Source organism: Acomys russatus, chromosome 22 (assembly GCF_903995435.1).
Source record: "Acomys russatus chromosome 22, mAcoRus1.1, whole genome shotgun sequence".
Lineage (NCBI taxonomy): Eukaryota > Metazoa > Chordata > Mammalia > Rodentia > Muridae > Acomys > Acomys russatus.
Genome location: NC_067158.1, coordinates 34,849,760 through 34,875,078, shown reverse-complemented (window position 1 = coordinate 34,875,078; position 25,319 = coordinate 34,849,760). Strand labels below are relative to the sequence as shown.

General features: G+C 44.0%; 1 protein-coding gene across 1 annotated transcript in view; it reads left to right on the top strand.

The window, feature by feature from the left end:
* Prom1 (prominin 1) overlaps positions 1-25,319 on the top strand; it is an 88,415-nt gene that overhangs the window by 36,064 nt on the left and 27,032 nt on the right. The window contains exons 5-11 of the mRNA XM_051164890.1: positions 6,228-6,348; positions 8,373-8,436; positions 9,713-9,802; positions 16,852-17,069; positions 19,520-19,594; positions 20,396-20,459; positions 23,763-23,922. Coding sequence (XP_051020847.1) covers positions 6,228-6,348; positions 8,373-8,436; positions 9,713-9,802; positions 16,852-17,069; positions 19,520-19,594; positions 20,396-20,459; positions 23,763-23,922 — 792 coding nt within the window. The remainder of the gene's footprint in view (positions 1-6,227; positions 6,349-8,372; positions 8,437-9,712; positions 9,803-16,851; positions 17,070-19,519; positions 19,595-20,395; positions 20,460-23,762; positions 23,923-25,319) is intronic.

Below are 25,319 nucleotides of genomic sequence, written 5' to 3'. Positions count from 1 at the left end.
CAATATAATTCAGAGTTCATCTACTTTTGAGATGACAAATTTAGAACCAATTTGATTTCACGTTGTAAATTAAATTTACATGTAAAATATTACAGGACTAAATGAGGGTAGTAGAGGAGGTGACTTTTTTCCTTCTTTAAATTCAGACAAGAAATTTAAACTTCTTTGCCTCAATCTACTATAGCTATTTTGGTGTCTCCCACTTGGAAACCCCTATCAGTTTTCATCATGTTTGCATAATTGCTAAGTATTATTTGCAAATAATCAGAAAGGCCAAGGAGATTGAGATCTAGAGAGGAAATGACATGTATGAAAGCGAAAGTGACTAAAAATGTAAGGAAATCTTGTCACCAAAACCAAAGGACTGGGTGAAATGAGAGGGGTAGATGGAAGCCACATTAGGAAGGAGGGAGCAGGAAGGCCATGCTGCAGGCAGAAGGGGGGGCCATGCTGGCAGTCCCCCCCTTTCTCAGCAACCCTTCTAGCTTCTTCTTCAGCAGATGTTACATGCTGTTGATAAATATGATCGCTAGGATTAATATGAATCCTTCCAGCAGCCCTGACCACTCCCACTGGCCATGCATCGGTTCTAAATCATACAGTTCAGTGCAGTTGGTTTTACTATGAATCTTGACCACTTTGCTTTCTATGTTTATTCCTTTTCATTTCAAAGATTTTTTCCCCCCGAGTCTTTTATCATTTTGTTTTTGGCATGTTGAGGAGGAAGATCCCCTAGTGTGTGGGAAACACACGATTTCATGCTTTCCCTGAGCTTTCCCAAAAGGCAGCTAGCGAATGGGAGAGCCTGGGGACCTGGCCATGTGCGTCTGCAGTATGTCCGTCTGCGATGGGCTGCATTCCCACTTCTGCGGCTGATTCCTCAGCAGATGCCAACTGTCCTCTCATCTCCTTTCACTTGCCATCACTACATTTGTCAGAGCTCCCAAAGGGCCATGCAAGAGAAAAGAAGGTGGGAAAGATAGCTTAGTGCTTAAAAGTGCTTGCTGCTTTTGCAGAGGACCCAAGTTCAGTTCCCAGCACCCACACTTGGCAGCTCACACGCCCCTGTAACTCTAGCTGCAGGGATCCAACGCCACCCTTTCCCGGCCTCTGTGAGCACTGTACTCAATGGCACATGCCCATACATAGATGCTCAAACATGCCCATAAGTAAAAATAAAGACGAATCTAGAAGGAAAAGACCACACCCATCCATGCCTTGAATTTTGGGAAGTTTCTGAATATCTCTCGTAAATCCACTTTGGTAACAAGTACCCTGGTGAACTAAAGCCAGTTATCCTCAAAATTGGTCTAAGACAGGATGTGCTTACCCCTCGCTGGCTTGGAGGTTAGAAAAGTCTCAGAAAAACACAGATCAAACTATACTCTGCCTGAAATCTTGAGTCTTTGTTAGTGGGAACGAGAGATCTGGTTGTTTAAAAATTAACTAAGTTACTTTTAAGAAGAAAGACATTAGTTACCCACTAAAAGCATTTATTAGGCTTTCTTCAACTTCATTAAGGATTTAGAAACAGATAGGGAAAAAATTGTTTCAGATTCTAAAGGTTTAGTCTGTAAAAGCTCTTAAGCCATGAGATTATTTTCCACAATGCACAGACAGTTCGTAATGCTGTATATCTATCCTATGAATAAAAACCCTTGTCTTCTGCTTAAAATGTGAAAGCATTTTACTATACTACATTAAAGCACCTATTTGATAGCTTAAAAACACTTATATCAGGTTCCAGGGAAGAGGATCCACTGAGGTTTTGTGGCCTGTTTGCCTTTGGTCACTTTTTTTTTCTCAGTGTCCTCATATCCTAGTCATTGACTGGCAAAAGTCAAAATCCAGAAAGATTAATTTATGTGGCTCTAATGTTGGCTTAAAGACACAATGAGTGACAGAGAGTGTCTAAGTCGTCGGCAAACAGCACCATTCGTTTTCTATTTTGTTTAAATGAAAGGCTTAAAGTAGAGATCATAAATGGAAACTAGCATTGGTCAATATAGTAAAGTTTTTATCAGTTGCTAGTGTTTACACATTGAGAGGTTTTATGTAAGAACTCAGTTTACAAGTGTTTGTAGATACTGGGCAGTTCCTGCAATACTGCCTGCCTTGTTGGTGGCACTTTGGAGAACTACAGAGAAAGTGCTCTGCCAGCCAGCCAACATCTCCCAGGTACCAAGCCATCCTGTTTTCTCTTGTGCTTTCTGCCTGACCATGAGGGTCATTTTAATAACTATTATTATCACAACTATCAATGATGAGATTTGGTATCCTCTTCTGGTGTGCAGGTGCATATGCAGGCAGAACACTGTATACATAATAAATAAATATATAAATTATTGTCTCTATTATTATCTTTGTTTGGGTGTTTGATATTCATGTGTGTCTTTGCCCCTTGTGCATGTTCCAGATCCCCAGGAACTGGACTTACAGAGCAATTATATGGGTGCTGGAATTTGAACCTGGATCCTCTGGAAAAGTAGCTTTGCTAACTGCTGAGCCATCTCTCCATCCCCTGGACTTGCCATTTTTAAATTTAAACATAAACTTTTACACTGAAAATTTGCTTGGAAAAATTTTGAGTTCATTTGCAGAACTCTGTTTAGTGCAGATTTTTTTGATAAAAGTAATTGATAGCATGCCCTTGATCATCTCTAACAGGTCTTTCTAGAACTGTGTTCTTGACAATTGGAAGGTTTAGAAAGAATGCTTTCCAAAAGGTGCTATGGTAGTTCATTGATTTGACTGATGATCTTGTGAGTAAAGCCTCTATATAATAAAGTACAAAGACAGTTTCTGACATCCACACTCGGATCATACAGCCAGTTAACTAAGCAGATTAAATTCAGAAGGAACTAGCAGCCCAGCCCCAAAACTACCTCCTTCAAGCACTCCTGTATGGGGACAGACTGCACTCGCTGACATTACAGGGAGGTTGACACTGCCTCCTTTTAGGAACACTGAACTTAGGTATAAATAACGTCAAATCCCTGTAGGCATTGCGACACTCAACATCAGCGATCCCTACAGAAGTTCTCCTTTCATGGTGTGTGGAAAGGAAAGGGTCAAAGAGTTCAGGTCCACTTCCACTTATTCTGTGCCCACGCAGGTCTGCCACACAGTCGAATGAACCATTGAGATAATTTGTAGATTGCAGGAAGGAAAACTAAGATCCCCTAGGGTGGCTATCAGGTCTGCTTAGGAGTTGGTCCTGACTTGTCACAGCCCTGATATTTGAACCTGGCTTAGCTGAGAGAGAGGGGGGCCGGGAGAGGAGAGAGGGAGGGAGAGAGAGAGGAGAGAGAAGAAGAAGAGAGAAGAGAAGAGGAGAGAGAGAGAGAGAGAGAGAGAGAGAGAGAGAGAGAGAGAGAGAGCCTGCGAGAGAGAGAGAGAGAGAGAGAGAGAGAGAGAGAGAGAGAGAGAGAGAGAGAGAGAGAGAGAGAGAGAGAGAGAGAGACCCTGCCACATTACCATGTTTCAGTTTTTGGTTGTGTGTGTTTGTGCATATGTGTCTTGCTTCTGCATGTAACTCTAAGATCATTGAATCACTAGCTTAGGATGAAGGTGGCTTGCTTGCCAGTGACTATTACTACTGAGGCCCAATGTCTGCTTCATATACAGATGTAAATTTAGGATGGAGAGTAAGTGGATCAAAGGGCAGCCCAAAGGCTACAAAACATCCTGTTTTCTGAGAGTGCCCTAAGACAGAGCTCAAGCTTAAGAACAAACAAGTCCCAGGAAATTTGTGGGCACCCCAAGCCCCTCAATTTGCAGCTCCAGTGGTGCTTATGCAGTCTAGGCCGGATTCCAGCTGGTTTATATCATCAGATCCAAACTGACCCCTGAGATGACTGCTGAAGCTCAGAAAGGAAAAGGGTCTTCCTGGAGTTAGTGCAGGGGAGGGAGTGGGGAGCGACCAAGCCACAGAAGGAATGCTGCTCAATGTCATGTGCCATGTAGGCATGTTAGGGTCAACTTTGGGACCCCTAAGGGACCTCTGCATTACTGCCCCAGGCAGACAAGTTTTAAGAAAGAAGAGATGAAGGAACTAAGCACTCCTATAGCGGCAGCAGTACGTTTTCTTTGTTTAAAGGATTTTTTTTTTAATTGTCTGTGTGTCTGAATGAGTGTGTGTGTGATTGTATGTCATGTGTGTCTGTGTGCAGGCATGTGTGATTTTGTGTGTGTGTGTGTGTGTGTGTGTGTGTGTGTGTGTGTGTGTGTACATGAGTGTAGATGCCCTTTAAAGCCAGAGGCATTGGATGCCCCAGAATTGGAGTTACAGTTGGGGTAACTCCTCCTCCCCTCTCCCTCTCCCCCTGCCACCCCCCCCTCTCTCTCTCTCTCTCACACACACACACACACACACACACACACCATTTTGGAAGAGGGCGAATGGGATGGCTGAGGTCAATGATGGGGAAGGCCTCTTTTGTCCGTATCCTAGGAATGTGTTGATGCATCACCTGTGCAGAATGTGATTTGCAAAGTGCGCAGGAAACTGACTTAAGTGTGTGATGTTCATGAGTCCCAGCATTGGGGAAGAATTCCAGGGAACCCACGAATCTTTGAACAAGATGTGGTCTTCTATGTTGATTATGTCCCCAAAACAAAACAAAAAACTGTGGGTAGCCCCACGGGTTCTAGGTACTGAACTTGGGTTCTCTAGGACAATAGTTAAGTACACTTTCCTAACTGCTGAACCATCTATCTCTCCAGCCCCATGCAGCAGTGCTCTTAAGCAGGGTGACTATCTGTCCTGGGACTCGGGGTTTTGTGAAATGGGTTATTTCAATGTAAAGGGACAGGGTGCCTATTGTGTATGTATATATGTGTGCATAAAACCCAAGAAATTGTTTGGCAACCTGAAGGAAACTTCATCTTGTTTTTTCAAGGCTTGCCTGTTACTTGCAAACCTGTTCTTATACATACTCACATTGTATATTGGGTAGTTAAAAAGTAACCGTTTTTTTTGGGGTCTGTGGGCCATCTAGTGGTCATATCTAAAAGTATTTTGGGTTTTAGCTCCCCCTGACCTTTTGAGGGGTTTGTTTTGTTTTAATCTTGAGACAAAGTCTCTGTGAAGTTCAGGTTGGCCTGGAGCTCTGAGGTCTTCTCGCTTTTCTCTTTCAAGTGTCATGATTACAGATGTGCACCACCAAGCCTGGCTGGACGTCCTACAATCTAAATTTTAATGTTCCGAGGCTCTGCCTCAACAAATGAACCAATTAGTACAATTTAAATCAAGCTCACAACTGTCTGTAACTCCAAGATATGACACCCTCACACCAACGCACATAAATTAAAATTAAATAAAATATTTTTAAAAAATAAATCAAGAGATCGGTAATGGTTAGTAAGCATAAAAGCTTTTAGTGTGATTAAATTTAGCCTTTTGAGATGAGTGAGAAAGAGGGTTTAATGTTCACCTAAGCTAGTCTTTCCTTGAGGATTTTGAAATTTCTTATGCTGTGTATTTCATGGAGAAAAAGAGTATCTTTTTCATAAACACATATTCAAGAATTTCCATGAAGAAAACAACCATGAAAAGATCACTTAGCCCTCACCACAATAACTATGACGTTTTTATCACCATCATTTTGGTTCATTTTATTCTTTCTATAAACAAACAGTGGGTGTGCTGCCCTGTGTGTGTGACATTTAGTTTCATAACTGTCACCTTGACACAACCTAGTATCTATCGTGTTGGAAGGAAATCATGGTGGGCATGTTTTCTCACAGCAACAGGAAATGAAACTAAGCCTTCCTGTTGTGCTTTAATGATTTGAATCAAGAAAATTATTTCATCTCAATGAAATGAAAAGACACTGGAAGGCCAAGTCCCTGTTATCACTTTGCTATTTCCTTCTTCTTTGGAGATAGCACAGGTGCGTGGGATCATCTGTGTGGGTAGGAGGACACACACACACACACAAGGTATACACACACGACCCTGGCACTGCCTGCTCCTGTGTCACTTTCCTTTCAGCATTTGTTGTGGACACTGTTCATTAGTGACGGTCATAATGCAGTACTTCATCCTAAACAGATAGGTTTTTCTTAGTCTTGCCTTGTGTTACCACTTTGGCGGTGTGCTGATGGTAGTCTTTGTGGGCAGGCTGCAGTGGATGGTGGCAGAGGTGGACATTGTTCTGTGGCTCCTGTGGTGCTGAGCACAGTGGCTCTTAGCCAACACTCTTCCTTCTTCTCTTTCCCTGCAGCCTTGGCATCATGTATGGCTTTGTGGCCAACCACCAGATAAGGACCCGGATCAAAAAGACCCAGACACTGGCAGAGAGCAATTATAGAGACTTTCAGATATTCCTGAATGAGACCCCAAAGGTAAAACCTGCAACCTGCACTTTCCATGGTGCTTTGTGTCTGCTCTGAGTCCCTGTGTGGATATATGGGAGCTCAGCCAAACCTTCGAAGATGTCTGACAGATCCACATGGAAAGGCATAGCCCTTACATGATGTAGATGAAGAAACACAACCAGGGAGTTCTCAAAAGCACGAAACCATAGTTTCCATAGCTTTAAGATATACGTGTCTTGTTTTGCTTTATTTATTTAGGCATAGCAAAGTCACATGTCAAAGTACCTAAGAATTTTAAGAGTCTCACTGTGGGTTGTTTTGTTTTATGTTTGATGAAGTTGTTGTTAAGTTGTTGGGTGCTATTTCCTTTCTTTTTGGTGATATAGTTACCCTCTTACCTTTGCATAGTTATTATTAAGATGAAATTCTTTAGCTTTACACACATTTGTTTATTATTATCTGTGTAGGTGTGTCAGAATCCTATGGACGGACTCCCTCTCCCTCCCCCCTCCTTCTCCTCGCCTCTCCCTCCCCTTCCCCTCTTTCTCTCTCTCTCTCTCTGTCTCTCTGCCTCTGTCTCTGTCTCTGTCTCTGTCTCTCTCTCTCTCTGTCTCTCTCTGTCTCTCTCTCTGTCTCTTTCTCTTTCTCTCTCTCTCTCTCTCACACACACACACACACCCCATTTTGGAAGAGGGCGAATGGGATGGCTGAGGTCAATGATGGGGAAGGCCTCTTTTGTCCATATCCTAGGAATGTGTTGATGCATCACCTGTGCAGAATGTGATTTGCAAAGTGAGCAGGAAACTGACTTAAGTGTGTGATGCTCATGGGTACCGGCATTGGGGAAGAATTCCAGGGAACCCATGGATCTTTGAACAGGATGTGGTCTTCTAAGTTGATTATGTCCTCAAAACAAAACCAAAAAACAAAACAAATCTACACACTAAGTGTGTCAAGGAGCTGGAGTGAAAAGAGAACCATATGAAGGCATTTGGAAAGGTGGAGAGCTGCAAACGTAACCCCGCATAGCGTTACAGCCTAGCAGAGGTGGGATTACCTTTTTCCTACTCACATTTTTCATGTAACATCCTGAAGATTCCACAGAAAACTCCCCTTTCCACTCTCCAAATGCCCAAAGTAATAACAGTGGCTCATGAAAACTAGATGGCTTTCATCGTCTTATAAGGACGGTAAGTTCCTGTGACTTTGGAGAAACTGACTTGATTGAGCAGAGACGAAGATCTCTAACAAAGAATTGAACAGGCAACTGATGACAGAGTACAGCTGTCCCGAAACAGAGCAAGATGTCTCACCTCCAGAGAAAAGAAAAATTTAAGGTCTGTTGTGTTTCAACTGAGAAGCTTGGCAACCCTAGAGAATATTCTCCCAGCCTTGCAGAGAAGGGAGGAAGCAGGCCCTCTGAGCCACCAAGAAAATGAAGACAAATACTCCTTTAGACGACCAGTCGGGAGTCATCAATATCATGGACTCGTGTGTCAAAACTTCAGATGCCTGTAAACTCTTGTCCATTGTGTCAGGGGGTAGCTCTGTATCCTTGAGCCTGGGCTGCCTCTGTGACATGTTTGTGGCCAGGAGGACACAGTGGGCATGACCTTGGGCTAGTTTGGAACTTCAGCTTCTAGGATCCTTGCATCAAGTATGTATTAGTCTCTCACTGATGGTGAATCTGGGGTACCTAGTAAAAACACCCAGGCTGGTCACTAAGGAGATACAAGACCATCTAGAGAGAGAGGGACCTACCCCTGCTCATCCCTGCAGTCCTCACCATGATCCATCTAGCCAACCCACAGAGTCCTGAGATGTAAGCTATGACCACAGTTTATAAAAGCACAATGGATATGTTCATGTTAGGCCGGGAAAACCTTGAAGTGTGATAATCAGAGTACCAGATAAAATGAGCAAATACTACCTCCTAGCTATTTATTTTTTCAAAGTGCTATGATAGAGTTAAGTTTTTGTATCTTTTTCCCTATTGCCTTTGTATTACTTTGCACCCCAGAGGGCAGATGCCATGCAATTTTCTTTTCCAGCAAATTGACTATATATTGGCTCAGTACACCAACACCAAGAACAAGGCATTCTCAGACCTGGATGGTAAGTAGCATTGGAAATTAGTTTGTATTTTTGTTTGTTATGTTTCTAAAGATGTCTTAGCTACCTCCTATGAAGTACAGACCAAAATAGGAAGTAATCAAAGGTAGGAAGAAGGCAGGAAAAGCTCTAGAGCTACCAGTGTTTGCCACTTGTCATTGGATGGTTAAAATCCAATGTTTAGGGCCTGGAGAGATGGTTTAGTTGTTAGTAGAACTTTTTCCTCTTGTAGAAGACCTAGGTTCTTTCCCCAGCAAACGCGTGGAGGCTCACAACCATCCAGAACTTCAGTTCCAGGACATCCAATGCCTTTTGCTTCCTCGAGGACACCAAGCATACACATGGTGCACAGACACAGGCAAAACACTCATCCACATAAATAAAATAAATATATTTGGGAAAAAAAAAGCTACTCAACATTTCCAGCTCTACAAGCAGAGGGACTTGGGTTTCTGTTTTAAATTTTTACTTTGCAAGGCCGGGCAGTGGGGTGCACACCTTTAATCCCAGCACTTGGGAGGCAGAGGCAGGCAGATCTTTGTGAGTTCGAAGCCAGCCTCATCTTTCCACGACAGCCAGGGCCAAGCAAAGAAACTCTGTCTCAGAAGCAAACAAACAAATAATGAATAAATAAAGTTTTAGTTTGTTTATTGCCCTGTTCCTTGCTGGACCATGTCTCATTAGTGTTTACGTGAAGCTTGGCTCAATGATTATCAACAAAAGGTGGCATTTGGCATCATTTAGTTAGCACAATTGGGGAGGGGCTGTGGTACTGATAGCTGTTGGCCAAGGCCAAGGATACTGCTCATCATCCTATAGCACACAGGACAGTTCACACCAAGGATGCTGCTCGGTATCCTATAGAGCACAGGACAGTTCACACCAAGGATGCTGCTTGGTATCCTATAATGCCCAGGACAGTTCACCTCCATAAAGAAATATCTGCTCCCAAATGTCAGTGGTAACACAGCAGGGAAAACCCCAGGGTAGACAAAGAGCTGGAGACACCGGTTATATAACACAGCTCAAGATGAGCTGTGGTCTTCACGCAAAGTCTGAAGGTCCACAGGAAATAATTTTTCACTGGAGAATGTGAGTTTGAGGACTCTTGAAGATGATATCTCACACTAGGGCCCACAGCATCAGGAGTGGAGGGTGGGACTTGAAGACTGGGAGAAGGAAGATGGTTTCCAGGTGTAGACCCCTGGGGTGTGAGGAGAATCATGAGAGCTGAGGAGAAGAAGACTTTCCCTCATCTACTCCTTTCCTTTGAGTCTAGGTATCGGTTCCTTGCTGGGAGGCAAAATAAAAGACCAACTAAAACCCAAAGTAGTCCCTGTTCTCGGGGAGATTAAGACCATGGCGACAGGTAAGCATGGTGGCAGGAGTGGCCCATTCCAGATTCCTGGCTTCACAAGCTCACTTTCTTTGACTTGTATTTCTTCAAGAGTGAGTAGCAATGATAAAGACACTCTGGCTTTGCAAACAGGCCTGGCAAAGACACAAGCTGACCATGTATTTGTGTGTGTGTGTGTGTGTGTGTGTGTTTTATAGTTTGTGCTAAACCTACAGTACTGGAAAAAAGCCATTTGAGGTAATAGTGACCCAATTTGATAGGAGTTGGCCACTTGTTTTTGTAAATAAAGTTTTATTGGAACACAGTTCTGTGCCTGTGCTAATCTATGGCTTATGGTTGGTTTTTGTGCTGAAGTGGCAAAGTTCTTGATTTTCGAGACCAGGTCCACAAAGCTTATAGGTCACATACTATCAGCTCTTTGAACAAAAACATCTGTTGAGGTGTTGATTGAGTGTGGTAGCACATCTGTAATCTTGGCATTAGAAAGGTAAGAGAACCATGATTTTTTGAGGCCAGCCTGGGTTATATATAGAATTATGTAAAACCCTGACTCAAAAAAAAGTGTTAATTAATTAATTAAAAGGGAGTAACCTTTCGCAGTCTTCAGATACCAATTCTGTCCACAACCAACCATTTCCTTTCGAGGCTAGAAAACCCAGAAATGTAAACCTTCTTTCTTCTTCCCTTTCTCACCACCTCCCCTTCTCCCATTCTCTTTTGTTTGCTTCTGCTTGTCTCGTTCCAACGTCATTTCCTGTGGTGGAAGTTCATCTCGAGTTTCTCTTCCTTTTCTTTATAAAATTATTTATTGTCATCATGTATGCAAAGATATGTACATATGCTCCACTCATCATGTGTGACAGTCAGAAATCAACCTTGTGGGGTTGGTTCTCTCTCTTTTCCTTTGAGAGAGTCCCAGGAATGGAACTTAGCTTGTGAGGCTTGTGTAGCCAGCACCTTTCCTCCGGAGCTATTGCTCCAGCTGCTCTTGTCAGATAAGGTCTGAAAGCCAACTCCATCACTTCCCAGCCAGATGCTGGCCAGAGACTGAACAGTGCCAACCAGTGACCTACCCTTAAGACTTGTTTCTCTTTTTTTTTTTTTTAATTAAAAATTTTATGTGTATGAATGCTTTTGCCTGCATATATGTAAATGCACCATATGTTTATTTGGTATGTGGAGAGACTAGAAGAGGACATTAGATGAACTGAGTCTGGATTTATAATAAAGCCTCCGTTGTAGGTGCTAGGAACCAAAGCCAAGTCGTCTGCAATGGCAGCTAGTGCTCTTAACGACTGAGCCATTTCTCTAGCCCCCTAACTCCATTTGACTCTACTGGTCCCCATATGATCGTATTGTGGGTTAAGAGTTCCCTGTACTAATTTGAGGCACTGTTCCGTCTATAGGCAGCAGCTGGCTGGGAAGTGATGGAGTTGACTTTCAGACCTTGTCTGACAAAAGCGCATGTACCCAGACCTGCCTTGGTGGATGGTATCTAGAACACTGGGGAGGGTTTGGAAGTAGGGTGTTTCATACCATTCACAGGAAAGCCAAATAGTAAGTCCTTTGGGAAGATGTGGTAATCTTTGTCCAAGCCAGTATGGCTGTAGATGGATTCTAGGTATCCTGCACCCCTGGCCAATACATCTATACAGGCTTTCAAGATCACCCCATCCCCACAGTCTAAAAGACAGAGAAGGCTGCACGAAAGCAAAGGAAAATCACAAGACAGTGTGGTTGGTGTGCACACATTCCACCATACAGTGGTCTAATGGTTTTTAGTGTTTTAAAATGATGTTTTAAAAAAACTTTTTTTAGATTTACATTTGCTTGTCGTGTATGTGTGAGCACACCGGCACATGCCACACCACAGCGGGTGGCAGTTTGTCCTCTCCTTTTACCACGTGGGCTCTAGAGATCAATCCGAGTTGTTGGGATGGGAGGTCTGAGCTCCTACCCACTGAGCCATCTTACCAGCTCCCAATATTTAGTGCTTGAGTTACGTAGTGCATTCTAGATAAAAGGCAAGGTGGCTTGTATTTTTCTTTGTGCTGTACATATTATGAATGTTCTTTTTTTTTTTTTTTTTTTTTTTTTGCTAGCTTGAATAAGTCAGTTTGGTAAGCTTGGTAAGCTTCCATCATGGCCAGAGATGTGCCTTAGAATTTTCTCAATAAGCCATTCCAGCTTTTTATTTTTATTTTTATTTTATTTTTTTTTTTTGCTACAGTGGAAAACAAGCTTCATGTGATTCCCGTATTGTGGGATATCCTGCAGCGAAGACCACTTGATACAGGTTCAAGCCAATAGAAAGTGTTTATTAGCCAGCTGCTGAACCACACTGGGTGTTTGGCACCTGAGTGCGGTCCTGAGCCTTTCCCAGGGTAGGTGAGCATTTAAGTGCAAAAACCACATCCTGGGTTGATGCCTCAGTTAGCAAAAACTGTTAGCTAGAAGTGAAACTACAGAAGCCAAAAGGCATTTAGGGACTTTCCCAGAACTATGGAGTTTGATGGATTAGGCCTTGGTGTTTGTTTCAGCAGCCTACCTGCTGGGTTCCAAAGCCTGAATGGTACTTCCATCACCTCACGGCGGAAGTTGTGCTAAGCTCTGGGAGCCTAATAAGGCCTGGGAGTTTATAGCAAATGGGCTTCGGAGAGAGGAGAAGCATAGCAATCGCCTGAGCGCATTACGTGTTGTGGGCCGCATAAAGGGAATGAGCTTCAGGCTGGCAAATGTTAATCGGCTGAAATAAAGAATTAAGAGTTAAGCCAGGCGTAGTGGTGCACACCTTTAATCCCAGTGGTTGGGGTGCGAGGAAGAGGGGGTGTGGTGGGAGGGGGGCGGTGGGAGGCAGGTGGATTTCTGTGAGTTCCAGGCCCACCTGGTCTGCAGAACAATTCTAGGACAGCCAGGTCTATACAGAGAAACGCTGTATAGAGCCATCTCCCCCACCACCACCACCCCCCCACACACAAATAAAGAATTAAGAGTTGAGCTAAAATTTAGAACCTGAAAGGTCTTTTCTGCTTTCTTCAGATGCATACAGCCTAGGGGCATGGAAGGACTCTGAGTTACAGCCCTGTACAGAATTTAGCAGCATAACATCCTTTCAAGCTTAAAAAAAAAAAAAAAAAAAATTGGGTTCTCCCTGGGACATGGCAGAATGCTACCCATAACCTAGAATGTACCTAGGCGATGACTAAGCAAGCCTGTGTTTCCTGGGCTGTCAGCTTACTTCATCACTTGCCTTTCTTCATTCTTATTGCTTCTTGAACTAAAATAACTGAAATCAAAGGACAGGACAGTGAGTCAAATCTCAGGCACAGGAGCCTGTGTGTGTGGTCTCTCGTCATCCTCTTGCCTCTGCCCTGTCTGTTTCTTCCTATGTTCTTTGTCCTTTTCTTGGGTGAGTGAGTTGACTGAGTGTCTGTAAGTGAGGAGGTACAGTAAAGAAACTGCCAAGATGGCCACTCCATATTAGAGGAAAATTTTTATTGTAGGTAAGAGAGAGAGAAAATATCCAGAGGCATCTGGAAGAGTCCAGAGCAGAGAGAAAAAGTAGACTGGACATGGCCAACAGACTGGGCACGACCAGGGCTCTTTCCAAGGGAAGCGAGGGGGAGCAGGGGTGGGGGCAGTGGGAGCGTGTGTGGGAAAAATCATGTGCGTTATAAGGCGTGTGAGTAGCTGTGGGGAGGGAAGCCCATGAACCGGGCAGGCCTGGGAGCTACAGGGTAGAGGAGGAGGAAAGAAGGCCCTGGATTTTTTGTAGGGACTTTGGAATGAACAAGTAAGTACTTGTGAGTAGGGACTGAGGGAGCCTGAAGGCAGGCATGGCCATTGATAAGGTGACAGGTATAAGTCAGTGCAGAGTCACATATGCCTCCAGAGCTAAGGGAAGTGACTACTCTCTTGGGGGTGGGGGGTGGAAGCCTGTTTCACAAGTTCCTGAGGATTGCTGACTTTTTTCTAGCTGCCAGGAATCCTCCTATAGTCCAGTTTGGGCTCATTTCTCGATATGTGTACTTTCCAGACCTAACAGCCTCAGGGTAGGTGGGAGCAGTGGACAGTTGGCTTCCAGGATGCTCTTTGACAGGTGAAATTATTGTTGAGGTATGATTGGAACAAAGTCAAGAGCAAAGATTAAGGCAGATTTCAAAATGTCTCTACAGGGTCAGGTGGTGGGATTGGAGACCTGGGGTTTACAGCCCAGCTCTGGAAGCCTCCTCCACGTTCTGAGCAGATTCTCAAAGCTAAGCAGTAGCACCGCGTCAGGCTAGTTAGAATCTCTTGGGAGCTGAGGCCTACCTAACAACCTGGGAGAACACTGCCCAAAACAACGAACTCTTGGTATCAGGGTGACCCACCTCCCTAATTCATAGCTAGGTAAACTGAGGCCCTTAAGAGATAGAATTTGCCACAGATGCTATTGGTAGGTTGAGGTAAAACTGTGACCCCAGGCTGCTTTCAACAAGATCCCCATGACAAAAGAACATTAATGCCTCTGAGTGTGTGGGGCGGGGTGGGGTGTGTGTGTCTATGCATCTGTGTCTTTCTGTGTGTGTGTGTGTGCATGTATACAATGTTAACACTCACATTTACCTGCTTGGTAAGGAAGGATGGAGCCACCAATTTTTTAAAGGGAATTCGCCCATTTCCTGTCACCACTCATTTGCACCCTGATGCTCTCATCTCTGTTTGTGCACCACAGAACAAATACCTAATCGAAAAGATTTCCTTGCCCAGAAAAACAACAACAGCGTCAGGTTAAAATCCTTGCCAGTTGTTTGTGTAGAAACGAGATTTTATCACCTCCTTGGTCTCCAGCTGTGGCTCCACCCGCTCAACAAATAAGGATAGCAAAAAAATAAGATTGTGTTCTGGGCCGTGGGGCTCACAAAAATAAAGCCCAGACTCATCCGCCTTTAAGGCTGTTTCAGTTTGCTCTGATCCTCGTGTCCCCTCTTGCTGGCAGCCCCAGCATTTTAACACCAGAAACTGACACAAAGACTTTCAGTGTATCTATTTCCAATGACACGGGAAACAGGGAAGCTGGGGTCTCCATTTAAACGTGGCTGAATCTAAAACCGCGCCTTCAGCTGCTGCTCTAGCTTCTGCTGTGTTGTCTTGCTGTTTCATTCACTTATATAGAAATAGCAGATCAGTTACTTTTCATACAGACACTCAGTCAACTCACTCACCCAAGAAAAAGACAAAGAACATAGGAAGAAACAGATAGGGCAGAAGGCAAGAGGATCACGAGAGACCACACACACAGGCTTCTGTGCCTGAGATTTGACTCACTGTCCTGTCCTTTGATTTCAGTTATTTTAGTTCAAGAAGCAATAAGAACGAAGAAAGACAAGTGATGAAGTAAGCTGACGGCCCAGGAAACACAGGCTTGCTTAGTCATCGCCTAGGTACATTCTAGGTTATGGGTAGCATTCTGCCATGTCCCAGGGAGAAGCCAATATATTTTTTTAAAGCTTGAAAGGATGTTATGCCCCGACAATCTGTACAGAGCTGTAACTCAGAGTCCTTCCATGACCCCAGGCTGTATGCATCTGAAGAAAGCAGAAAAGACCTTTCAGGTTCTAAATTTTAGCTCAACTCTTAATTATTTGGTGGGGGGAGTGGGGGATGGTAGCAAGGCAGGGTAACTGCAACCAAATCTCTTAAGGAAGAGATCATTTGGGCATTCAGTTGCAGAGATAACTGCGAGGAGCATATGAGGGCAGAGAGGTCACATCTCAACCACCCAGAGGAAACAGAGAATCAGGGATGAGCCACGGACTCCCAGCACCCACCTCAGTGCTGTACTTCCTACAGCAGGGCGCTGCGTCCTTAAAGTCCCAAAGCTTTCCCAAACAGCACCCTTCACTAACCAGCAACCAACCAAGTTTTCAAAGGCCTGGAATGGATGGGGACCATTTCTCACCCAAATCATCACATTCCACTCTTTGGCCTCCACAAGCTCATGGCTACATCACACTGCAAAATGCATTTAGTCCAACTTCAAAAGGTCCCCTACATTTGAGTCTGAACATTGTCCGGAAGCCTCAAGTGTCTTCTGATACTCAAAGCAATTCTTAACTGTGACCTCCCGCCCCCCTCCCCGTCCCCGCTGGGACAATTAAGGGAAAAAAAAAAACTCCAACAAAAAAAATTCATGCTTTGAATATATAATGGCACAGAATATTATTCTCATTCCAAAAAGATGGAGTGGGGGCATAGCAAGGAAACAGTGGACCAAAGCAAGACTGAAACCCAGCAAGGCCAACTCCAAATTCTGCATCTCCGTGTCCTGTGTCCAGGACGTCATCACATGGAGCTTGGATAGCTTCACCCCCACCCCTGAGATTTCCATACCAGCATGTACTGCTTTATGAACTTTTTGTTGAAAGCTTGACAGCTAGTATAAAAACAATGGTGTTCCTTATGCCACGTGTTCATTTTTACACGTATATACTTACTTCTGTGTGTATGTGTTTATTCTGTGTGTGGCTGGTTGGGAGGTACAAATGTTAGACTTCAGAGGACAGAGTGAGAGTTGGTCCTCTTCTACCACGTGAATCCTGGGGACCGAACTCAACCTGTCAGGCTTGGCAGCAAGCACTTTTACTCCATGAGCCATCTTGCTAATCTTCATTACAGCTTTTTCCTAAGTATATGTCCCTGTACCCCATTCTCATTAGTTGACCTCCCCCAGTCCCCTCCCCTCCCCACCTGTCCATTTCTGGCTGGTAAATCTCTTACTACTCACAGCTCGTGTATGGGTGCAATTGATTCTTACATGGATTAAACGGCTTTGTTGACCAGATAGTGTCACCTGAGGTGTCCCCGTGAAGTCCCTGAGTTTGCGCTCAACTTGTGCTTAATGAAAAAGGGCCTGTGGAGGCGAGAGGAGCTGGGTGAAGGGGCTGACAAGGTGCTTTCATTCCTCCTGTGTGTCCTGTCCCACTGCCCTTTGCAGCTGTCTGAGCTCATCTCCAGGTTGGTTGTTTTTGCTTTCTGAGGCACTCTGGTGGCCTGCTCTGATTCTGTCTGTGTTCCTGCAGTCATCAAACAGACCAAGGATGCCCTGCAGAACATGAGCAGCAGTCTCAAGAGTCTGCATGACGGAAGCGCACAGCTCAATACCAACCTGACCGCTGCGAGAGAGAACATCGAGAGCTCCCTCAACAGCGGAGACTGCGCTTCAGAGCCAGCCAGCAAGATCTGCGATAGCATCAGACCAGAGCTAAGTGATCTGAAGAGCAACCACGATCCACTTCAGGTGAGTGGATGTGAGCATGCCATAGTCAGGAGAACTAAAGGAGACTGAGAAGGCCTAAGATGGGATGTACCTGGCTGATGTTCACAGTGGCTTGGGCTGGATAGGACATCTAGTCACTGTACTAGAATGAACGCAACCAAAGTTTAAAAAAAAAAAAATGAAGGGGAGGAGCTTTTGAGAAGCTGAGATTTATCAAAGAAAATGCAGGTTGAAAAAGAAGAGAGGAATACATACTAATCTTCAGGTCACTTTGACAGCTAGGAGTATTGGGATGCAGGAGGAGGCTCTGCAGTTTAAGAGCACTTGCTGCTCATGCAAAGGACTTGATTCCAATGCCCTCTCCTGGCCTCCATGTGCACTGCACTAACGTGTGTACATACTTCGATATAGACATACAATACACATATGTAAAACAAAATACTAAAAACATCCCAAAACTAAGCATATTAGACAATACCATTATTTTCTAAAATTTACCCTCTCATTTGAGATGTAGAAAATTTCTTTAAAATATATTAATTATAATTAATATGTTAATTTAGTTATATATACCACTTACATTCTACATAAAATATTTTAACACACCCTTTCTCAGCTTCATATTTTATGAGCCAGTCTTTTTTAAAGACTTCACAGGTGCAATCATTGTCTGGATATCTAGTGAATTATTTTTTGGAGTCATCTAATAGACTTTTAGAGGTCAGTTCTATTTTTTCTATTTGAAATGCATCCTTTGAGAGGGTGGTGTTTTATGCTTTGTTCTTGCTGTTTGCCTTTTTGAGAAAGGGTCTCACAATAGCCCCACACTTGCCTAGAACTTGTTAAACAATCCAGGCAGACCTCACACTTCACCGTCCTGCCTTCACCTTCCTAATGCTGGGAAGGCAGGCATGCACCACCTTACCTGGAACTATTGCTTTTTAGTGTGAGTTTTGCATATGTGGGACAGTTGTAAATACAAATCACTCCTTTCCTGCCCTTGGACACCTTTTCTAAGTGTTCTCCTTTGCTATCTGCTGTTGGGATTCAACACTGTGATCAAAAGCAACTCGGGAGAAAAAGGTTTCCTTGGCTTACATCCTTAGGGAGAGTCGAGGCAGGAATTCGAAGCAGAAACCATGGAAAAAAGTTACTTGCAGGCCTGCTGAAAGGTTTACACTTATCTAGGTTTCTCCCTGGACCACCTGCCTGGGGAATGGTGCTACCTGCAGTGGGCTGGGCCCTCTCTCCCACATCTGTTACAGTGACCCCACAGACATGCTACAGTCACTCTGATCTGGGAAACCCCCAATTGAGGTTTCCTTCTCAGATGACTGATTCTTGTGTCAAGCTGACAGTTAAACCTAACGAGGACACCAGCGTTCATCATTTTGCCCCACTTATTTTATGTTTCTTCATATTTTTATATTCATTGCACAGAGTTCTTAAAAGCTGTGTGCTAAGTTGCTGACCTGTTCCTTTTATACCTGAATAGTTTAATATGTTTCTAAACATGCATTATCCTCACGTGCACATCACAGGACACAAAACACAGGATCCCTACTGACATCCACTCTCCACGTTCTCTTCGGATGTTGTCACGTTTTTAACAAAAATGCACTTACAAATGTCTTCTCTCTTTGCAGCTCAGGGTCTTTCATTGACAGAAGTATTGGGTCTTTCTTTCCCCTTTTGTGTGCAGCTGATGCTTAGTCTTTTTTGTTGTGACATTGGCATTTTTGAATACACCATTTTTGGGGGGGAGTGGCTGTTATTTAGGTTTTTGTGTGATCTCTCATGATGACGCTTGAGCTCTCCACATTCACCAAGCGCCTATTTCAAAGTAGTGCTGTGTCCCTTGATGTGTGTCATGTTGAAAGGCCCGGGGCATGGGTCCCAGGTGCCAAGAGCTATTTATTGTACTTGGAAACCATATACAGTTCTGTACCTGGAAGACTGGTTCCAAACTTCTAACCACTGCAAGCACCAGCTGCATTATTTAATTCTAGTATTATTTGTTTACGTATTTGCTTAGTTTACTCTTGAGGAGCCAACTCAAGGCCTGACGCATGTTTCACTTCATTTAGACTATAGTCTAAATTCCTTTTACTTTTAAAAGTGATTTTTTAACAAGTTGGTCTATGACTTCATGAAATATGTTTAGCACTAGCAATTGTGTGGCCACACATACTTTATTTGTCCCTCATTTATTTGTACTACAGCAAACCCACAAACTTTAGAAAATCAGTTCTCATACATGTCACTCCAAATAGAATGTGATTTTCCCAGACCTTTTTCTGTTTTCAAAAGGAAATGAAGTTAGGCCTTGCAATGTCAACACCCTGGGACCCGCATATAAGATGACTCTGTGTGTGTGTGTGCCTGTGTGTGTGTGTGTGTGTGTGTGTGTGTGTGTGTGTGTGTATGAAGTTTAGCCAAATTTTCTTACTACTTATTTCATAAATTTCCAGCTCCCATCTGTGGATAGAGAACTCAACACTGTCAATGACATTGACAAAACTGATCTGGAGAGCCTCGTCAAAATGGTATGCCCCTTGTCAAAATGGTATGCCCCTTGGAACAACTCAAGTAGCTGACTTCGTATAAGGGCTCTCTAGTGCGTAAGAACATAGGAAACACCCTGTAAGAACATAGGTGTCACCCATGACAACCTTAACCTCGGCCTCCTCGGTTTCTTGTGGCTGCAGTGTAGACATCACCTTATTCTGAGCACAGAGTGCTGTCCGCCCCACACAGGAGCTGCTTCAGCACCCATTTGTTTTTATCTCCTTGCTAATCTTAAGCTTTTTCATACACCTTGCCTCAGCGGTGGCACTCACTTTTTTCTCTCTACTCCTTTATCTAGTGACTTAGTATTTTTTAGCCTTCATACATCACTTTCTCTTTTACTTTAAAAAAAAAAACAAATCACCAAACTAATTTTATTGTATATATTCCCCCTTGAATGTGTTTGCTCGACATCTTTATTATCCCAATGACTCGTGGCTCTTATTTCCTTAGTGCCAGCATGGCTTTATCGCTCTTTGAGTTTTCTACACATGGTCTAAAGGACTTTCTTCTAGGGTGAAAAGTCTTTAAGATGATCTCTGATTTATCCAGCTTAAGCATACACAGCTCAGTGACACAGAGCTCTTGCCTTGAGCGTGCAAAGCCCAACACAAAGAAGCAGCACCTTTTTCTAAAGGGGATTTATTTTTAGGCCAATGCTAGTCATATTAAGATAATTTAAACCTTAAGATAATGTTACATTTTAATTTTACTTCTTTACTTGATATAAAATGGAGTTTAGGCCAACTGATCTTCAGTTTGTTTTACAATATTTTCAGGGGTATACGTCGCTCGATGAAATACCGGATAAGGTCCGAAACCAAACCGAGGTTGTCATCTCAGGTGAGAGTCATAGTTCAAAGTCATTCTGCTATGATCGGTCGTTATGAAGGAAGAGCTTGTTATGCATTTTCTTGTTCTTTTCTAGTTTAAAAAAAAAAAAGTCCATCACTAAACCCTATGGAGTGAGCGTTAGATGTGCTGATTATGTCATCTTTCGTCAGTGGGGATGTAGCTGAGGGAAAGAAAACAAACTTCATGTTTAATGTTTGTTGCTGTATGGCAGGGTATCACCATCCTAAGCCTTCTAGGACTTAACACCAGTTGCAATTTGGAAGGTCATGTTCTAATTATCTTCACTCCGAGGGGAACCCCCCCCCCCAGATTATTATATTTTTTTAGATGAGCTTTAAATGACTCTTACTTACTTTTAGGAAAACAGTATAGAAGAATTTGTTTGTCTTTGGGGAAGTGTTTTCTTTCTGTCCACCGTCCTAATGCGATGGTCCTTTAAGCTCTAAGACTGCTTTAGAGACTGCAGGGATCTTGAAGTTTGAAACTGCCGAACTGTGCTACGTTCAGGCTGGGGTGCTTGGGAATGAGTGTGCAGAGTGACGAGAGATGAGCAGCTTTTCATGCCAAGAAGCAGTGACCTTGGGCTCATCTGCCTGAAACTGAGCAAGAGTGTAACCTCTCTTTAAAGATCGCCTTTCCAGTGCTTCTTTTACTCATTTACCACATGATTTTTAAAACAAAAACAAAACAAAACATTGTGTTATATATTAGAACCTGGAGAGATGGTTCATCGGTTCAGATCACTGGCTGCTCTTCCAGAGGACAACGGTTCAGTTCTCAGCACCCACATAGAAGCTCACAACCGTCTGTAATTCCAATTCCAGGGCATCTGATGCCTTTCTTCTGGCTCCTTTTGGGCACTGCATACATGTGGAGGCAGACATACATCCAGGCAGAACACCTATACACATACAACAAAACAAACAAAACTTTATAAAAAAGATACTAAAGGCAAGATCATCCTTTCCTTAGGTAACACCCGAAGGCTACTTACTGCATGCTGGATGTCTGATAAGTGGCCTGCTTACTAACCTCTGTGTTTGCTTTCTTGTTTCTCCTCTCTGGACCTCTTCTACCCCTACGAGCAGCCCTCTGTTGTAAGTGTGATGCATGCATGAGCAAAGCCCAACATTTCTGGTGTCAAGCTTAAGCACAAGTCAGCATTATCCAAGGGCAAGACAAGTGCCCATCTGCCAGTCAGGATGTTATTTTATTTTTTAATATATTTATTAATTTATTCATATTACATCTCAATTGTTATCCCATCCCTTGTATCCTCCCATTCCTCCCTCCCTCTCATTTTCCCCTTACTCCCCTCCCCTATGACTGTAACTGAGGGGGATCTCCTCCCCCTGTATATGCTCATAGGGTATCAAGTCTCTTCTTGGTAACCTGCTATCCTTCCTCTGAGTGCCACCAGGCCTCCCCATCCAGGGGACATAGTTAAATATGGGGCACCAGAGTTCGTGTGAAAGTCAGTCCCCCTTAGCTTCGTTGAGCCTTCAGTGCTAGCCTGAATATTTTTAAAGTGCCTACTTTGTGCCATGCTCTTACAAGTCTTGGGGCAGTGAGAAGCATTAGGCATGCCCGCCTACTACCTTTCCGCCAGTCGTACACACAGATCACACTGTGATAACACAGCCGAGTATGTGCAAGTTAGCTACAGTGGGGGAGACGGGGCAGGAGCCTTCCTCAACAAGTTGCCTTGCACACTGAGGATTAAAGAATGTATTTGACTGCAAAGAGGTGCAGCCACCTGCCAGTCACCAAAGCTGACAAGGCTGTGCCTTGTCTCATGTGAGGGTGAGAGAAAGACCCACCTACAGGGAGCTGCTCAAAGCAGGCCAGGTCTTCATCTCACTTCCATCATTGTGGCCCGTGGAGATCTCACAGTTAAGAACCTTCAAAAGTTTTTGCACAAGAGTCATTTGGAGAGGCAATGAGAGGGCCACAGTTCTTCAGACATTTTGAATCCAGCCGCTGTCTGTTTCTAGATTTCAAATTCATGTGAAAATCATGTTTGGAAAGATTCCCACCAATTTTTTTTATAGTCACATTTTGAACCAAGCATCAATAATCGCCACTTACTCCAAGTCCAGCAGAGCCCTGAGATCAATTTGGAGAGCTTCAAGTCCCCGTTTCCCCCTGCCATTACCACGGTAGTCTCTCAGCCAGCTGGGATCAGTAGACTTAACCACTGTTTGTTCTTAGCACATCTGGGTCAGGACCTAGCCTCTAGACTTGTGGGAGTGCTGGTCCAGGTGACACAGTGTGAGCAGGTAGCTGTGATCCAGGACCTGTTGGGACAGACTGACACATTCTAGAAAAGTGGTGTTCCCCTTGAACTTCCTCCACTCTGGAAAGCTATTATGGATCTGAGTAGAAACTGGTCACAGGAATTGTGTTGTCCTTGGAGCCACAGGTGGATTCTGCAATGTCTCCAATTGGATAAGCCAAGTAATTTTTAAGTAAACATCAACTAGGTCATTTTTTTTTTCAAGAATCAATGCAAGGCAGTTTGCCCCTGGATGCCATCTTTTATTTGTTGTCTACTCTCCCCCTCCACTACCTTCTCCTGTTCCTCTCCTTTCTCTCTTACTCTCCTTCCATCTCCCTACTCCCCTCTCCACTCACCCCCCCCCTTTTTTTTTTTTTGACAAGGGATCTCCCTATGTGGACCAGGTTGTTCTTAAATTCGCTGCAAGCTTCCCGCTTCTGCCTTCCAAGTGCTTGGATTACAGCATACACGGCCCCTGCCAGGCTGTCTCTCTAGGCCATTTCTTTTTCTGTGGGATTTTTATTCTCTCTATTCCAGAAATCATATAATAGGACTTCCTTAAACCAAACAAAGAACAATACTGGGTACTTTACTAAGGAAAACCATGGGTGAATTACTCAACCTAGGTGAGCCTTGGGGCCACACGAGAGTGAGATTTAAGGCAGGGATTGCATTGATGAGGAAGCAAGTTTAATATTGAGAGAAGTGCTTGGCACATGGTAGGCACACTTGCATTTTAGTCACCCCCAACCTTTTTTTTTTCCAAGTATTCTAGGAGGGAGACTGGATGAACTTCAGTACCACTTAGATTCACTGTTTCTTTTGTCTGTTGCTTGTAGATGGCCTTGGCTTTATTGGCTCTTACTGTAGAATCTTACTTTGTTAGAAACCCACACAGAACATGAGAAAAACTTAAGTGGCTTTTCTTTGTCCCCAAACAAGGTCTCTTCCTTCTATGTTTAAAGTGAGTAACTGTGATTTGCCCCCCCCTCCCACCTTTTTTTTTTTTTCAGATGTCAAAAAGACATTAGACTCCATCAGCTCTGTCATTAAGAATGTGAGCCAAAGTATTCCTATTGAGGGGGTGCTGTCTGAGGCCTCCCGTTACCTTAATGACAGCAACAGTTACTTCCACAAGGAGCTGCCCAAACTAGAAGAATATGACTCATACTGGTGAGTGCCTCCTTGGAGGTGGGCAAATGAGCACAGAGGTCGCTTTGTAAGGGTATAAAAACATGGTGTGATTGCAGGGTAACCTTATGAAACCAAATGGGATGAGGAGGCTGTGGCCTGTGGTGTTCCTTCATGAAAGTCGAGAAGGGTTGGGGACATGGCATTGCAGTGAATTGCATGGGTGCAAGTGTGAGGACCAGAGTTTGGATCCCCAGCACTCATGTTAAAAATAAATTCAGGGAAGAGGGTGGGGGACTGCAGGGCGGGGTGGGGGGAGTGGGGGGGTTGTATTGGTGGAGCCCTGGGGCCTGCAAGCCAGCCAGTCTAGGGCCAGCCAATTGATGAGCTCTGGCTTCAGTGAGACCCCCCCTGACTCAAAAACTAAAGTGGGGAGTGATTGAGGAAGATGCCTGACATCAACTTCTGCCCTACACAAGCATGCTCATCTATTTGCCATGTACCCTGCACACACACACACACAGCCTAAGTGCTCGCTAAGGCAGCTCACAGAATAAAATCAGAACGATACAGAAATGGTTAGTATGGCTTCGGAGTAGCAGTGACATGCATATTCATAAGACATTCCTTGCTTAAGAGCAAACACTGGGGGACTGGAGATCCTTGAGCTGCATATTCAACAGTTTAGGATTTTTGATGTTAATTGTTTCTCGAATCTTCTTTATAGTTAGTAAGCCAAATGTGTATTGGAAGCACAAAAATAAGCAGGAAGGATATTTAGGAAAATGTCCTCTTTGACTTGTGAAACGAATGCAGAGGTTGGTATTTTCTGAAGGAATGGTAGCTTTCTTAGCTGTGTCGTGAGACCATTAGGTTGGTGTCTGACCTGGAGGAATGGGGCTGCACCCAGGTCATAAATAATGCAAGTTGTGGGGTTGGCTCTAGAGGGTGAGTATGAACATTCCAGAAAGAGCATGAACAGGAAGGACTGTTCCATGAGGTTCCAGAAGGTTCCATCCTTCTTATCTAAGCAGTGCCCCCTTAGAGGCTTTTAGATGCTCTCTCTCACCCAGATTGTAGCCTTAGAGGAAGAGGTGCAGCCTGTTCACCAAGCTTCTTATGCATGATGTTTCCGAGAGTACCCCTGACATCTGCTGGTCACGTTCTGCGCATGACTGTTTGTGTAAGCAAGGACCTTGGGGCTCAGAAAAGGGAAAAAACTCCCTTATGGCTACACCATCTGGCTGTGCCATAGCTGATGGCAATGGATAAGCTTCCAGGGGCTCCTGTCACATTTCCTGGTGGGGCTAGAACACCTGGGCAGACACTGGGACAGGCGGAAGACAGAGCGTCCCTTAGAGACCTTACAAACTCAATAGAGACAGTGTAGTCCATTTATCTGTCTGCCTCTTGCAGCTACTCTCCCTCCCTTCTTCCAT